Genomic DNA, 17,215 nt, shown 5'->3' on the forward strand with positions numbered 1-17,215 from the left:
TTGAGGGCAGGAGAGGGGCTGCCTTAAATGGCGGCCGTCGAGCAACCATGCTGGCACAAACAAAGCCCAGGCCCTTTCCTCTCGGCTCTAGGAGGAGGGAGGGAGGAGGAAAGAACTCTGCAACCAATCAGAGGGAAACAATGATGCTGGCACCAATCAAAGGCTAGCCCCCTTCCTCTGCAGGGTGGGGAGAAGCCAGAAGCCAGGAGAAGGGAGAGAAAAAAGTGGTGTAGCCTGAACTATATGAATCAGAACCATGAGGCAATTTCTGGAACATCCACGGGCCGGATCCAGAACCCATTTGGGCCGGAACCAGCCCATGGGCCTTAGGTTGCGGACCTCTGTCCAGAGACTTGACAGCCATCTTCACTTCACTCCTCAGTCCCTTTCACTAATCTCCCCTAACCCTAATTCTTTCACACATTCCTTTAAAACATTTCTGTGAACCAAGAAACACAAAAAACCACACCCTCGCCGGTCACCTTCCACAGGTCAAAAGCCAATGCACAAAATATTTGTTGGGTGTAGTGAAGGGTTAACCTTCTGTGCCTTGAGCCTGAGAGGAGGCGCATACAAGGGAAGTACGCCAGGAGGTGACGAAAGCAGCTTGGAGTGCTGTGAACTGAGTGGAAAGCGAAAGCAGTTTGTTGCGTCGCTGCAAGCTGAGAGAGAAGGACGCAGAAAAATGCAGCTACAGACCGATGGCTGTTATGGATGGAAATATGCTATTTTGCTCCCAATAAAGAGACTTTAGGACAGAAGAAACGTTTGGGACTGATTTACTGCCCTTTCGACACACAACCACTGTGCAACTTTGCTAATTGCTAATTGCTTTACGACCTGCAGAGGCTCGCAGGGGGAAGCGTGCTGGACGCCGGACAATAAAGCAATAAATCTACACGAATAATATTTAATAAAAACAGCTCCAAGCAGGTACACAAGAGCACAGAAAAAAGGAGATGAGTTTTAAAAGCAATCCCAAATGAACATTTAACACAGAGACCTTTTCATTCAGCTGGAAAATGCTATCAGTAAAAAGCTCTTCAATAGATTATGCAAAGTTCAAGTAATGAGCGCCTGGAATGCTGATCTACAAGACAAGGGCAGACCATCATTTTGGCAGTGAAAGGCGGACCTGAAAACTCAATAGATTCAACACACACCTTGAGCATTGCAGATTCACACTCTCTCCCTGTTCATATAGCAAAAAGTTGCCACTTACTTTGTACATTTAGTATATGTGACCTCCATTACTTTAATACATATATATGTGTATACAAATTTAAGTACAAACACTAAAACATCATTCCATGCGTTTACAACTGATTTCCCCCTTTATGAGTTTCTTGATGTAAGTAGTGAACCCTGAGTTGAACACTATACAGTGGTGCCCCGCAAGACAAATGCCTCGCAAGACGGAAAACCCGCTAGACGAAAGGGTTTTCCGTTTTGGAGGCGCTTCGCAAAACGAATTTCCCTATGGGCTTGCTTCGCAAGACGAAATGTCTTGCAAGTTCCTGCGGGTTCCCCCCTTTCCCCCCCTTTTCCTAAGCCGCTAAGCCGCTTATCAGCTGATCCGCTGATAAGCCGCTTAACAGCTGATCCGCTAAGCTATCAATGGGCTTGCTTCGCAAGACGAAAAAACCGCTGTACGAAGAGCCTCACGGAACGGATTAATTTCGTCTTGCGAGGCACCACTGTACATTTATATCATTAATTCATTCATGAATATTAAGGTCTCCACTCCCTCTGAAACCCTTTCCACAGTCAATACACCTGTAGTTTTCATTGTGTATGAGTTAGCTGATGTCTTCTAAAGTGTCCATTTTTACTGAAGATCATTCCACACTCCATATATTTAAATGGCTTCTATCCTATGTGAGTTCGTTGATGTATTCTAAGTTTCCCACCTTCACTGAAGCTTTTTCCACATTCAATACATTTAAATGGTTTATCTCCTGTGTGAGTTCGTTGATGTATTCTAAGATATCCACTTCGACTAAAGCTCTTTCCACAATCCACACATTCAAATGGTTTCTCCCCCGTGTGAGTTCGTTGGTGTATTCTAAGATATCCACTTTCACTGAAGCTCTTTCTACATACAATACATTTAAAGGGTTTCTCCCCCGTGTGAGTTCGTTGATGTATTCTAAGTGTTCCATTCCTACTGAAGCTTTTTCCACATTCAATACATTCAAATGGTTTTTCCTCTGTATGAGTTCGCTGATGTATTCTAAGGTGTCCATGTTGACTGAAGCTCTTTCTACATTCAATACATTTAAATGGTTTATCCATGTGTATTCGTTGATGTATTCTAAGTGATTCACTACGACTGAAGCTCTTTCCACATTCAATACATTTAAATGGTTTCTCCCCCGTGTGAGTTCGTTGGTGTCTTCTAAGTGCTCCACTTTCACTGAAGCTCTTTCCACATTCAGTACATTCGAATGGTTTCTCCCCCGTATGAGTTCGTTGATGTATTCTAAGATATCCACTTTGACTGAAGCTCTTACCACACTCCATACATTTAAATTGTTTCTCCCCCGTGTGAGTTCGTTGATGTATTCTAAGATATCGACTTCCACTGAAGCTTTTTCCACATTCAATACATTCAAATGGTTTCTCCCCTGTATGACTTTGTTGATGTATTCTAAGAGATCTGCTTCGACTGAAGCTCTTTCCACAATCCACACATAGAAATGGTTTCTCCCCCGTGTGAGTTCGTTGGTGTATTCTAAGTGCTTCATCTCTACTGAAGCTCTTTCTACATTCAATACATTTAAATGGTTTCTCCATGTGAATTCGTTGATGTTTTCTAAGTCTATCACTTCGACTGAAGCTCTTTCCACAATCCATGCATTTAAATGGTTTCTCCCCCGTGTGAGTTCGTTGGTGTCTTCTAAGTGCCCCACTTCGGCTGTAGCTCTTTCCACATTCCATACATTCAAATGGTTTCTCCCTTGTGTGAGTTCGTTGATGTATTCTAAGTGCTTGACTATGACTAAAGTTCATTCCACACTTCATACATTCAAATAGTTTCTCTCCTTTGTGAGTTTGTTGATGTATCCTCAGACTTCCACTGTGATAAAAGCACATCCCACATTCCATACATTTAAACTGTTTCTTTGTTCTTCCCAATGAATTCACAGGTGGCTCCATAGAATTCTGACTTTCATCTTCCTCACCTGTTTGGGAGTCTGGGAGGAAAGAGAATCCTGTTAGATTTTCAAGAAAGACAAAAAGGGAACTGAACACATGTCAATTCCAATCTGGACCTTCTCTCATTGTAACACCTTCATTCTCCACTGTCCTCTCTAGGTTCCATATTTTTTGAAAAGCAGATGAGATAATGGCAGGAGCAACACATGATCACTCCATTCACACTTAATAAAGCACCATCGTTTTATAATACAGATCTATGGTGGAACTGGCTTATTAGACACATCTATTTTTACTTTCTGAAGTGAAGAAATGATCTCAGGCTCAAGTAACAGTGTCTCCATTGTGAAATAAATAAAGTGCAACATGTACCTGTAAAAATATTGCAATATATTGGAACCTAAGAAGAGCCTGCTGGATCAGGCAAAGGCCCACCTAGTCCAGCATCCTCTTCTCACAGAGGCCAACCAGATGCCTGTGGGAAACCGGCAAACAGGACTGGAGCACAAGTGTCTTCTCTGCCTTCGTGTGCTTTCCAGAAAGTAGTATCAAGAAGCATTATTGCCTAGGACAGCGAGGGCAGAGCAGAGACGTCAGTCTTATCCTTTTCTTCAAGCTATCCAAGTTGCTATCCGTCACTGTCTCCTGTAGGATGGATTCCATAGATGAACTACGCTTCTGTTTATTCATCTTTTGCAGCCCTTAAAGGCTGATAGATGTATTATGGCCTAAGCTTTTGTGGGCTGCAGTCAGACAAAGTGGAATTTTGAGCAGGATACGTGATGCCACTATAAACTTCTGAGTCTCTTTGTTGGCTTTGTGTACTTATTTTGAAATTTGTACCAAGGTTGTACCATAGTATCTCCATGTAAGCTTAGGGACGGACAAAATTACAGGGTGGTATAAATTATTATCCCACTCACTCTAACACACAATCCCAGTCTGTAAGATTGGCCAGTTTACAGAATTTGCTTCTTCTTCTTCTATGGCGATCATTAGTAACCGAGTAAATAATACTGACCACTGTTGGTCTTCATATGTCCAATCCTAAGTGTTGAGCCTCCAGCCACAGGAATTGTGTATAATGATAACGGGTCCTTTGTCCCCTAAGCCCACCAAACTGGGGAGGTGCATGCATTTATTGTGTTTTGATGCTGGTGGAATGTATCTCTCTGACCCTGTCTACAACAAATAAAAGTAACAGAAACAATTTAAATACATTAATTATAAATAATTATGGGAAGCAGTTCCGTTCCCCTTCACCGATTTTTCAGGATTGGTGTGCAACATCATTATCATCAATTATTCCTGCCGTGGAAATAACCCCTAAGATTTCAAAGCCTGGAGGAAGAAAATCTGCCCCAACTACTTTATGAAAGGGATTCAAGAAACAAAGAGCTGCTTTGGAGAAGGCCTCACCCCTTCCTTCTTCCTGTCAGGAACTTCCTTCCATTTGTCTCCTCTCCATCTTTTCCTCTTTCTCCCTCCACCTTCCATCTATCCCTGTCCCCATCTCCTCTCCCCTCGAACTCACCAGATTTCTCCAAGGGTCCTGGGAGGGAATGCTCAGAGGTTGTGGGGAGGGATGCGGGAGACAGCCTGACCAGGTCAACCGTCCATCTTCCTCCTTCCATCCTGGCCAGGCTTGCAGGTTCAGTCTCAGCTAGGTTTGCAGGTTCAGCTTCCTGAGGAGCGCAGAATCCAGAGCAAGTTGCAGCTTCCTGGGAGGGAGGGAAGAAGAAGCCAACGGAGTCTGAGAGCCCCTGCAGGGATTCTCCTGCCCAAGACATTCTGCTGCCCCTGGAGAAGCCCCAATTGGGTATCCCCTTCCCAAGAGCCCTCACCCATTTTCAAACACCTTTGGCAATTCCTTTCACCTGCCTGTCCTACCTCCCTTCCTAAGGCTGGCATGGTATGCACATTAGTGGCCTGAGAGTAGATCCCTTGGATCTTAAGAGTTAATTTGCAAAGGACTGCTCTGAATACATGGGTGGCCCTTGCATGGAGAAGAAGGAACCCCCTGGGAGAGGCGGTGGATCCGCCCACTGCTCCCTCTGCCCTCGCTGCCACCTCCTCTTTCCTCCTGCCCTGCAAACACCCTTTGCTCTTGTTCCTCAAAGGAGAGAGGCGGCTGAGGGAAAGAGCCTTCAAACCATCCGTTTCCTCCTCTGCTCCCCCTCCTGTCCTTTAGGGAAACAGGAGCTTTGGTCTGGAGTAAACAACTTAGATGGCAAGTTCACAAGATAAGCACTTTAAAGCACTGCTTGTTCCTATTATGTGTGTGTCTGTGTGTGTTTGGACGAAGAGGACAACATACATGTTTACACCACGTGATTACTTAAAGAGGGCAATCCTTTAAAACCGAAGGCCATTTCTACAAAATGGAAGACTTCCGATGGCAGCCTTTTACAAGGAAATTGTTGATAGTTTTTATTTTGTTGGAAGCTACCCAGATGGGCTGAGGCAACCCAGTCAGATAGGGAGGATGCAAATAATAATAATAATAATAACAACAACAATAATAATAATAATAATAGAGTCTGTACTGGGATGCGAGTGGCGCTGTGAGTTAAACCACAGAGCCTAGGACTTGCCGATCAGAAGGCTGGCAGTTCAAATCCCCGCGACGGGGTGAGCTCCCATTGCTCGGTCCCTGCTCCTGCCAACCTAGCAGTTCGAAAGCACATCAAAGTGCAAGTAGATAAATAGGCACCCCTCCGGCGGGAAGGTAAACGGTGTTTCCGTGCGCTGCTCTGGTTCGCAAGAAGCGGCTTAGTCATGCTGGCCACATATCCCGGAAGGTGTACGCCGGCTCCCTCGGCCAGGAAAGCGAGATGAGCTCCACAACCCCAGAGTCGCTCACAACTAGACCTAATGGTCAAGGGTCCCTTTACCTTTTTAAGCCTGTCCTGCTAGGCATGCTGATCAGAGACTCTGTCCAAACAACCCCTTTGAACGCAACAGGACTTCCTATTTCTACTGCTATCAGTGGGAACAGTCAAACCACGAAGCCACTGATCAGCCAGATCAGCCAGAGTTTCCTGTTTTCACCAAGCACAGTTTGAAGTTAGCTTAATATCCCAGCTTGTTCCAAAGCTGGCAGCTGTAGTTTCCTGGTTTGGGCAAAATGGAAAGTTTGTTAGTTATGGCTCATAAGAGACTGCCTGGTTTCATCACAGTTCACCCTCAGGGCCGGCCCAATCATGAGGTAAGCTGGGACAATTGGGTCAGGAGGCAGATGCAGGGAGATATGGGACCAGCACGTTCCCAGCTCCTCTGTTTGTTAGCCTTGCTGCCAGTGCAGGACCACAGCTGGTAAATTTGTGCAACTACCCATGCGGAGTCCTTTTCTTTTCCCCTCTCTCACTAAAGGTTGGGTGGGGGTCCTTCCTGGAGTGATGCATTCTGGCTGTGGGGGCCAGGAGACTGGGGTGGTGGCGGCTAGAGTTTTTAGTTTTAAACTTGGGTCAACTTAGGCTTTAGCATAACTTTGCTGCAGCAATGCATTAAAAACTGTTCCTATTTTTAACCCAGCTTCTCAGGCTGTGATTCAGTCATCTGAACCTGGCCATTATCTTAATAAATCTTGCAACCACCTTGCAAGGTAGGCCAGTGTTATTCTATTTGAACTGCACATGGCTGTGCTGAGGCTGCAAGACGTGCCAAGATTTCTACCCCAGTGGGGAGCAAAAAGAGCATTTTGGAAATGGAGGAAATTTAGAGGAGGAAAAAGGGGGTTGGTGGAAGGACCCCTCTTCTGACGTAGCTTCTGCTCTGATGAAATTCCGAGTCCCCTGTGGTTGCTTTATTAAAGTAACAACATCAGGAGATATGATCACAAAACTCCCATGTATAAGAAAGTTTGGTCTAGCAAGCCTTTTTAAAGTGGATTAGAGAGAAAGTGCAGGGAGGAGGAATATTCACCACCAAAGCTAAACAGAACCTCCATGTTGAGAGGCAGTGGACCTGTGACCTCCATGTGCTGGAAACCCAGGTGAGAGGAGGGCACTTACCTTTCCCAGAAGCCCCTCAGTGTCTGGGAGCAGGGTCTGGTCTGTCCCCCTTGCTCTCCCACTGGGCCACCGACTGGCATCCGCAGCTCCCCTGACGGAGAGGACACCATCTTCAGAGTGGGGAGAACTGGGAGCCTGTGGGGTTTCCCACCCTGAACGAGGGGGCTGCATCGTCTTCAGGAAATCCTGCTTCTGGGCATCCCAGTGGTGCTGCGGCTGACCCTCCTCTGGCTCCTGCTTAATCTGACATAAATCTTCCCCAGGCAGAAGATCCCTGATGGTCCCAACTTGGCCGGCAGGAGGTTTCTTTCCTTTGCACTCCAGTCTCTCCCTCTCCCTGGGTCTCTGCTCTTCCATTTTTACGCCACCCTGCTGGAAAAGAAATAAACACAAAGTAAAATAAAACTCAAGAATAAAAACAAAAGGACATTTTTTAACCATTTGCCAGTTTTTGAAATATATTATTACTCTTTCTATTTCTAATGTTCAGGATGTGAATGACAATCATTATGTCACCCAAACAACTCCACCCAGGGACGAGGGGAAGTTATCCAAAGACTGGGGGAAACATCAAGGTTTATGGAAGTACAAATAATATTTGGGGGTGGGGGAACCAAGGCAGTGGTAGGGAAATCCAAAAACAACCCAGTGAGAGGACTGAGCATTATAAGTGGACAGGGAATGCAGCATGAGTCAGACCGGAGGAGCAGGCGCCGGAGTGGGAGCACGGGGAGGACCAACTCTGGAGGAGAGAAACAGAGATTTGGAGCAACAGCTGGCTCTACTAGCGGCGCGGCTAGATGAAAGGCGGACTCAGGATGCCCAGGGGAAACCCACCCCCATCGCAAGGAAGGTACCGGGACTGGTGCATAAATTTGGGGGCAATCCCAGAGATTATAATGCATTCAAGACGGAGGTGCAGTACGCGCTGGACCTGCAGTATGATGACTTTGTGGACGATGGGGCGAGGGTAGCCTATGTGATAGGGCATCGCCAAGACGGTGCCAGAGAATGGGTCAGACCCTTAATGGCATTGGAGAATGCTGCCTTAAAGGACCTTAGGAAATTTTTGGGCGCCATGGACCACATGTTTTCCAGTCAAGTGGAGCAGAGCGTGACTCGCAGGGAACTGATGGCGTGCAAACAAGGGAGCCAATCAGTTAGAGAGTACTGGTCGCGTTTTGCGATGCTGATCCACAGACTTGGGTGGGAACTGGATTCGGAACCAGTGCAGATGCTATTTGAGGAAGGCTTAGCCCCTTCGGTAAAGGACGAACTTTCCCGCTCGCCCCGCCCGCAATCGATGGATCAGCTGACTAAGATGGCGCTTGCTGTTGGAGTACGCCAAGAAGCGCGCGCTCTAGAGAAGCGGGAAGGGAGAGCAGAGCGTTGGCATGACAACCGCATTCCTGAAATGCCAGAGCAACCTTCCCAGCCAGCGGAGCCAATGGAGATTGGAGGGGCGCGCGGGGGGGGGGTTCAAACTCCAGTGAGGTTCGCAAGAGGGAGGGGAAAACGACCAAGAAGTGTTTTCTCTGCCAACAGCCAGGACATTTTGCCAGGGTCTGCCCTCAGAGAAAGGCATGGCAAGGAATGGTGCGGGTGGCTGGTAGTGAGGAGGAGGGGAATAATAAAGAGCAGGGAAACGCCAGCGCTTGGCTGCCGATCAGAGGGCACAGCAGCCAGGCCAGCAACCAGTAAAAGTGCCCAAACCAGACCTCCCCGAGCAGCCATAGCCATATGAACAAAACTTTCCACCCCTGTCAGTGAAAATACAACGTACATTCTCATTATGTACATTCCTGAGCCATTTACAAAACTGACGAAACTTGGTAAAGGCTTCAGACTTTTTCTGCAGCACATAGACCCATGCATATTTAGAATAGGAGTCTATCAAAACCATGAAAAACCTTGAATTGCCTCTAGAGAGCGCTAGAGGCCCCACTAAGTCTGCATGAATGACTTCGTATGGTTTCTTGGCCTCTCTCCCAGACTCTGTACCTTTGGGAGCTTGCTTTGCCTTACTCTCAGCACAAGAAACACATTTCATGTGGTAGGGACATTCTTTCAGCTTCATACCCTGAACCATATCAGGCATTTTTGCCACAGCCTGGAAATTCAAATGGCCATAAACACGGTGGTAATAATGAATACATTGGTCATGCAACTTTTCATTCTTATCAACATACAAATTGCAACACTCTTTCTCAGTTGCTTCTACAGTACCTGTACCTGAAACAAAAGGCAATTGATACAGACCATTTACACATTTTGCATATAGAATGAGCTTGCCATCTCGACGAATTTCACAGCGAGATTTAGCAAACACCACCTTAAAACCCTGAAGATCAAGCTGGGAAACACTCAACAAATTGTCCTGAATATCAGGCGCATACAGGACATTCTTAATAGTTGCATTCAGGCTCTTTAAGAACACAGTTCCCTTAGCCAAACTCGTGAGAACTGTCCCATCTGCTTGATTAATTTCTTTCTCTTGCTTCTCAAGCTGAACAAAGAGATCCTTATCTTTGGCTACGTGGTTGGTACAGCCAGAGTCGATCACAAAGAAACTCCGCCCACGTTGACTGGAGCAGCGAGAGATCAAGGCCTTTGAAGTAGCAGGTGCTTGGGGATTTTGTCCTCCTCCCCCTGTGCCTCTGAAGTTTCCCTTCTTCTTTGAAGATTTCTTGCAGCACTGAAAACTCAAATGGCCTTGTGCTCCACACGAAAAGCACTGCCTCAACTTTAGTGCTTTAACAGCAGCAGTTTCACTTTCACTTCCCCCTGATGAAGACTCAGGCACATTTTCAAGCACATTTTTAGCAGCACAGTCCTGGCTTTCTCTAACAGCCTGTCTGACATCCCACTCATTCAAGAGCACGCTAGACACATAATCTTCTGTTAGCCGGTCAGCAGGCATTGTAGAAATCTGGGCAGCTACTCCATCGTAAGAATCATCTAGGCTATTTATCATCAGCATTGCAAACATAGCCTCTGAAATAGCCAGGTCTCGCTGAACAAGGTCCTGTCTGAGACGCGTTAACTGAGATAGATGGCTAGGCAAATCAGCACCTTTCTCCAACTGCAACCTGCACAGCTTCTTGAAGAAAATCACACTGGAACCAGCATTTTGTCTCAGATGCATATCTCTCAACTTATGCCAAACAGCTTGTGCAGTCTCTTGACCCTCTAAGTTCACCAGCAAGTGGTCTGAAACACTCAAAACAATTGTCCCTCGGGCTTTCATATCTGCAGCATGCCACTCAGCCCAATCATCATCATCTTTATCTGGAGGGTCATCTTCCATTGTGTGAAATAGCTTTTCCCTCCGTAAAAGCGCTTTCATCTTAACTTGCCAAACTGCATAGTTTTTAGGCGTGAGGAGAGGAAAGGACAGAGCCATCTGGCCAGAATGTGCACAGGCCATGTCTGCTATTACTTAGAGCAAGACACTTCCCTCGTGCAAACACAGATAAAGCCTTGGACTTCTTCAGCCACTCTCTCTCCCACTCAGAGCGCAATTAACAGGCAAACAGGGATGCTATCTTCTTTCTTTGGCAGTCAGCAACATACCTCCATAAATCAAGCAGCAGCAACAGCAACAGCAGCAGCTTGAGCACTCTGCTCCAACACAGCTCTGCTTCTAGGCACCACAAATCAGTCCAGCATGCAGCCTCCGTTCCGCCGTCCAGCAATCAGCAACAGAAACCTCTGGCGACTGGGACGACTGGGATGACTGGAACAACGACTGGTCAGACGACTGGGCCCATAACCGTTGTCAGCATCGCCTTTGAGCCAGTGCACCGACTGGACTCATGCACCTCAACCCCGACTGGGCTAGGCGAGCTGGGTAGCACTGCCAGCGACCACCTTTCTCACAGGGACAGGTCACCGTGCTGTGGACTCACAGCTTAGAGCTGAGAGCACCGGATTCACTTGACCAATAATACAGTCGTTGCGCAGCAGAATTTTGCAGAGTCTTGCAGAGTATAAACCACTCGGAGAGCAGCTCTGTAGAATATCTTCTTTTTATTCTATAGCTACAACTATGATACAAAACTATATACAGAGCTAAAAGATCTAAGCATAAATCAATGCTACACTGAGAGTCTGCAGCTGCTCTTAGCAGCAACCTTATCTCTAGACACGATCTCTAACACTCTCTCTCTCTCCGATACAGTGACTGACTCACTCACTGGCTGACTCACTCACTGACTAAGTAGAAAGCAGAACATTGCTCCTCCTCTCTGTAGAATCAGCAGGCTCCTCAGGAGATTCTTGGATATGGGAGGGGTGAAATCTCCTCAGGAGGATGTCTTCAGTGAGAAGGAGGCTGATAGACTACCCCCTCATAGGCCCTTTGACTTTCAAATCAACCTAGTCCCAGGGGCTCAGCTGCCAGTGGGTAAGCTGTATGCCATGTCGGACAGGGAGATGCAGGAGTTGCGGGAGTTTATTGACAAGAACCTGAAGAGAGGTTTCATAAGAGAATCGAGGGTGGTGGGGAGCAGCCCAGTGTTCTTTGTGGACAAAAAGGACTCCAAACAGCCTAGGCTAGTCGTGGACTCCAAACAGCCTAGACTAGTTGTGGGTTAAATTTGGTATCGGAACCAGTGACCTTCCCAATGCCCAGGATAGACGACATTTTAACCAGGGTAAGGAAGTGGAAAATTTTTACCAAGCTGGACCTTCGGGGGGCGTACAATTGGATTAGGATGAGGGAGGGGGATGAATGGAAAACCACCATGTTCACCCCTCTGTGGGCATTTGAGTACTTGGTTATGCCTTTCGGATTACAATCGGGCTCCGCCGGTTTTCAATCCTTCATGCACCACGTGTTGGCGTCCCTACTTTACAAGAATTGTGTGGCCTTTCTAGATGACGTGCTAATCTACTCGGAGAACGAGGAGCAGCATGTGAAAGACGTCAGGGAAGCGTACAAGAGGCAGGCAGATAAGCACCGCAGAGAAGGGGAAACCATAAGGGTTGGGGACCGGGTGTGGTTGTCAACCCAAGGGTTACTGTTCAAGGGAGGTTGTAAGAAATTACGGCCAAGGCGATTGAGACCTTTCGTGGTAACACAGCAGGTGAATCCTGTGGCCTTTAGGCTCAACTTGCCGACTAACATGAAACTGCACCCGGTGTTCCACAGGTCCTTACTCTCTCCATACCGGGAGGGAAGGGAATTTCCGGGGCGAGAGAGAGAGATCCCCACCCACCCACAGGTGGAGGAAAGGGAACTCAGCAGTCAAGCCGCGGAAATTCTCGATTCAAGGTGGAGGGGGAGACAGGTGGAATATTTGGTGGCTTGGGAGGGGGAGCCCGAGTTGGAAAACACGTGGGTTCCGGCAGAAACCATCAGGGATGAGTATCTTCGGGAGGAGTTTCATCGCAGGTTCCCAAGGAAGCCGAAACCACTAGAGAGATTCTGAGAGGAGCAGTTTGGCACCACGGATGAAGAAGAAGAGTTTAGGGGGTATCCGACCTCTGAAGAGGAGGGAGGGGAGGTATCAGAGGGAGAGGAATCAGACTGGGAAGATTGGGCAGCGGAAAGAGACAGCAGCAGGTGGAGAGCTATATTTGAATCATCTGAGGAAGGGGATAGCTCTTTCCAGGGGTTTCCCGCATCACCATCAAAGGAACGGGCCGGGGGTGAGGAGGGCCCTGGGGGGGAGGTGGATGTCAGGGAACTGCCATCGGAGCCAAGAGTGGTGGTAAGGCTCCCCAATGACGCAGGAGAGGGGACCAGCAGGGGGAGAGAGAGCACTTCCTCTGGGAAAGGAAATCACCGTGACGCCAGGAAGAAAAGGGAACCTGAGAGGTCTTCGGAGAGAGGGCTCAGAGACTCTTCCACCGAGACCAGCGGGGAGAGCACAGGACCTCCGCTAGGCACACCCACTCTTCCGCGCAGGGAGGCTAGGCGGAGACTTGGTGTCAAGGAACTATTATGTTGGAAGAAGTTCAGGAAACGCCCACTGACGGATTCTGCCAGTGATTAAGACAGCCACGGAATAAGGGCTGTCCGGCCAGTGAAAGGTTTAGCCGGACAACGCAGTCTGGAGCAGTTGCGGCTTACGCACAAGCAACCCCCTATTCCCATTACAAAAAGGACAAAAGGAATATCCAAAATATTTTAAATTTGATGGTCATAAACTCTCTTGACTGAAGACACTCTAACTTGCAGTCCATTGGCTGCATATGGCTTGCCAAGCCTCAGGGTGTGTCCTGCTAGTCCCTGCTGTTTCCATCTCCTGATCTGATCATAGGATGAAGATCTCTGTCTGTTCTGGAGAGAAAGATGCCTAAAGGGCCCTTGGAGAGATTTTTTTAAACTCCAATTTCACCACAAAGCAGCACAGTGCTGAAATGGGGTAAAAGCCCTGATCTGGAAATAAATGATCCCTCTGGCTGCTCTTTAAAGAGGATTTCTAAAGAACAATCTGAAGGGTCTTTTTTCCACAGATCTCCTTGCTAATTCAGCAGAGTCTTCTTGTGCTCTTATTTCTCCTCCAGCCCAGCACTGGGGTTGGAAGGTCTAAACATGTTGATTGTGTTTGCAAGACTTGTATGTATGCTAGATGGCATGTCTGGTGAGTGCGTGCAGCACCTCTGGCGTATGTGCATGTGACTTTATGGTTTGCATCTCTTTTCTGTGTGCGCATGCATGTGCATACATTGGCCACAAAGCTCACTGGAATGTGGCCTCCAGAATCAATGCAGCTTTAAGCCCATAAATCTTCCGTTCCTCCTGTTCTATCAGAAAGAACATTCAAATCTGAGACTATCAGGAGGAGAGAACTGGATCTACAGAGTTAATGTTCTCAAGATCCTATGGACACAAACTGCAATGAGATTTTCCATTAATTGCTTTGAGATTTTTTTCCTTAAAAATATGAAGCAGCAGTGAAATGAAATGAGTAATAATCTGAACATGAATAATCTGAACATAGAATCCTCCTTTCCTCTGCCTTCTCAAATCTGGCACTCACTTCAACCCTCAGCCTTCATTTGCCTTACTGAGGAAGGTGGAAATAAAACAATTAATGAAATCAGGCTTAAGCCTCTCTCACTTATTTACACGCAGACACAAGAGGTCACTAACTTGACAGCTTGGGAAAAGATCAGATGCATTCTCTGGAGTATAGATCTATCAGCTGTTTTAATTGCCGTGACAGATCAACAGAACCTCCATGTGTAGGCACAGTGTACCTTGATTTGGGGCAGGCAAAAGAAGCCATTTCCTTGCTAAATGAACCTGATGGACATCATTGCCACAAGATGCGGTGATGGTGGCGGCGGCAAAGAGAGCTTTAAAAGGCGACCAATTCACGAAGGAGGACAATAGGTTTATCAATGGCACTGGCAGAGGAAGGGGGGCAGGAGTAGTGGCCTGCAAAGGGTGTCAGGGGGCCGGAGAGTGAGAGGGACACCTCCCTGTTGCACTGCTCTTCCATTCCCCCCCTGCCTCCCCTTCCCTCTCCGCCGTGGGGAGGACCGTCGAAATGGGCTGGGCTCCCTGCTGAGGGACAGGGAGAGGGGCGGCAAAAGCCCCAGGTACGCCGCTGATCCTTGAGCGACTATATGCATCGTCCACCGCGAAGCAGCAGCTGCCTTGGACCCCTCATTCTGCCCCTTGAGCTCAGGACTGAAGGGAGCAGCTCCCCAGGGTCTCCGGCAGGGTCCGTGCCAGCCTGAGCCAGAGATGTTTGCCCCTGTGCCCTCCTGCAGATGCCCTGCCCCTCAGCTGCGCCCCTTCCCCTTCCTGCCCGGTGGGGGGGCTCCCTGCAGCCTCTGACTCCACTCGGGGCCGGATCCTGCCAGGCGCACGTGCTCTCCTCCCCCTCCTGCCCCCCCCCCGCCTCCTGCACCTCGGACTCCTCGCTCCGTCCCTGCAGCGGAATTCGGCTCCTCTCCGGGGAAACTCGCCAGGCCACGGGCCGCTGCTCCTCCGCTCTCCTCGGCGGGGGACAGGAAAGTGCAGCCGCTCTCGAGTCCCCCTGGCTGGCCCCGTTTCCTGCCTCTCTGAGCATCGGAGCTCGCTGGCTGTGGGTTGGGCCCTGGGAGGCTGCCAGGCTGGATGCGCCCCCTTGCGCTGTCCCTCAAAATTTATTGTATCATTGGAATCTACCTGGCATCTTATATGCTATCCAGAATGTTGCACAAATAAGTCTCCTTGTGATCCGATGTGCAGTCACTGGTTTCCTCATCAGTAAATCTTTTCAGAAAGCTGGGACGATGCCAACCTGCAGCCACAGCTGTCAATTTTCAGATTTGAAAATAAGGGATCGGCAGCCTCACCTGTCCCGGGGACAGTCTACAGGATATCTAACAAACCGGGATAGCAGCTGGAAATGGCACTGGAATAAGGGAATTTCCGGCAAAAAAGGGAAGGTTGACAGCTATGCCTGCAGCCCGAATGGGTAGCTGGAGGAGGCAGTCCAGTTCCCAGCTCTGCTGGTTGGGATCCTGCAATCACTTAGCTCCAGCAACCGACCCAATCTGATGAAAATAGGGACATCCCATTCCATAACTATTATTTTCCTATTTATACACCACACATCTTATTACGTTGCCCCAGCCACTCTGGGAAGTTTCCAGTATATATGTTTCCAGTATTATGTATAAAAACATAATAAAACATTAAACATTTAAAAACTTTCCTTTTTTAAAAAATAATTTTTATTAATTTTTCAACATGAATATACAATCTTATCCTAATTTTCACAAATTTAACTCTGTTTAGACTTCCTTCCTAAAAAACTTTCCTATACAGGATTGCCTTCCGAGGGCCCGTGGGTCGGATAACTCCATTCCCTCCAGCATTTCTTCAATGAAAATAGGGAGACCCTAAGGAAAAGCGAGACATTCTGGGATCAAATCAGAAAGCAGGACGGCTTCTCTAAATCAGGGACATCCCTGGAAAATAGTGGCACTTGGAGGGTTTGTCTTTCCCTGCTTTTTCATTCGCTGCCTCTGGTCTCCTGCATCCATTTAGCAGAGGAGGGGAGCGGTTTTGGCCTTCATACTTCTCCACCCCCCATCCCCAATATAACCAAAAGCACAATATAACCAAAAAACACACACACCATTTGGGAGTGAGGACCAAAAAAATAATAATAGTTTTATTATTTTATTACTTATTTTTTTGCAGTTCAATCTACTGTATCTATAAATTTTATTGTTTATAGCCAATGGCCACCACAATACAAGCACAAATCATGCAGCTGCAAAACAAAAGACGTTGCATGCACCAGTTACAGATAGGTAGCCGTGTTGGTCTGCCATAGTCAAAACAAAAAATTCCTTCCAGTAGCACCTTAAAGACCAACTAAGTTAGTTCTAGGTATGAGCTTTCTGAAGAAGTGTGCATGCACACGAAAGCTCATACCTAGAACTAACTTAGTTGGTCTTTAAGGTGCTACTGGAAGGAATTTTTTTTATTGCATGCACCAGACCAGGATAAATCTATAGCGTCCAAAATTTATTTTCACATTTGTTTCAATGGGAAGGATATAGGGCAGCAGAGTCCAGGTGGTGAGGTCCAGATTACAGCTTCCATCATCCTTGACTGTCATCCCTGCTGGCTGAAACTGATGGGAACTGGACACCAACATCTGGGGACACGTCAATGGCTATGCTCTGATATACAGAATCTACAAAAGATTAAGGCACTGATCCAGAAGACAATGAACTGTGAATAGCAAGTGTAGCTAGGAGGAGAATGCATTGGCAGCAGGGTTTGGAAGCTGTTCCCTGACACAAATCCCCTTATTTCCTCCTCTGGAGATCTGAGGTCTACAAAGCAATGGGTTGTTTTATTCAGAATAAGCTAACTGACATCAATGGAGCTATCATCATAATCATCTCCTCAATGGGTGCCACTAAGTGCCCTCTGTCTTTGAGCTTTTTGCTCTCCTAGTTATAAGGCTCGCTGGTTTCTCTAAGTCTGGGGAAAGTGCTAAGGATGATGGTTTAATTTCCATAAATGAGAATGTTTTAAGATGGAGTTTCCTTTGACAGTAGCCCTCATGTGTGTTAGTCAC

The 17,215-nt window shown here is 47.4% G+C and overlaps 1 protein-coding gene across 1 annotated transcript; it reads right to left on the minus strand.

Annotated features, from left to right (window-relative positions):
- Window positions 1-896: 896 nt before the first annotated feature.
- LOC144326024 (uncharacterized) lies at window positions 897-15,217 on the minus strand. Its single transcript, XM_077921660.1, has 4 exons — window positions 15,041-15,217; window positions 7,173-7,544; window positions 4,694-4,880; window positions 897-3,197 (listed from the first exon to the last, which is right to left on the minus strand). Exons 1-4 carry the CDS (start codon window positions 15,200-15,202, stop codon window positions 1,870-1,872), a joined length of 2,049 nt encoding a protein of 682 aa, XP_077777786.1. The 5' UTR covers window positions 15,203-15,217; the 3' UTR covers window positions 897-1,869.
- Window positions 15,218-17,215: the final 1,998 nt, after the last annotated feature.

This window comes from Podarcis muralis, chromosome 2 (genome assembly GCF_964188315.1).
Source record: "Podarcis muralis chromosome 2, rPodMur119.hap1.1, whole genome shotgun sequence".
NCBI classification, from domain to species: Eukaryota; Metazoa; Chordata; class Lepidosauria; order Squamata; family Lacertidae; genus Podarcis; species Podarcis muralis.

What these genes read in the sequence shown, in the direction of transcription:
- LOC144326024 (XM_077921660.1), bottom strand. Translation starts at nt 15,202, where the DNA reads ATGCTCAGAGAGGCAGGAAACGGGGCCAGCCAGGGGGACTCGAGAGCG. An exon ending in CTGAGGGGCTTCTGGGAAAG is followed by an intron (nt 4,881 to 7,172) that starts GTAAGTGCCCTC and finishes CCTCCCTCCCAG; the next exon opens with GAAGCTGCAACTTGCTCTGG. An exon ending in AGGACCCTTGGAGAAATCTG is followed by an intron (nt 3,198 to 4,693) that starts GTGAGTTCGAGG and finishes CTTTCCTCCCAG; the next exon opens with ACTCCCAAACAGGTGAGGAA.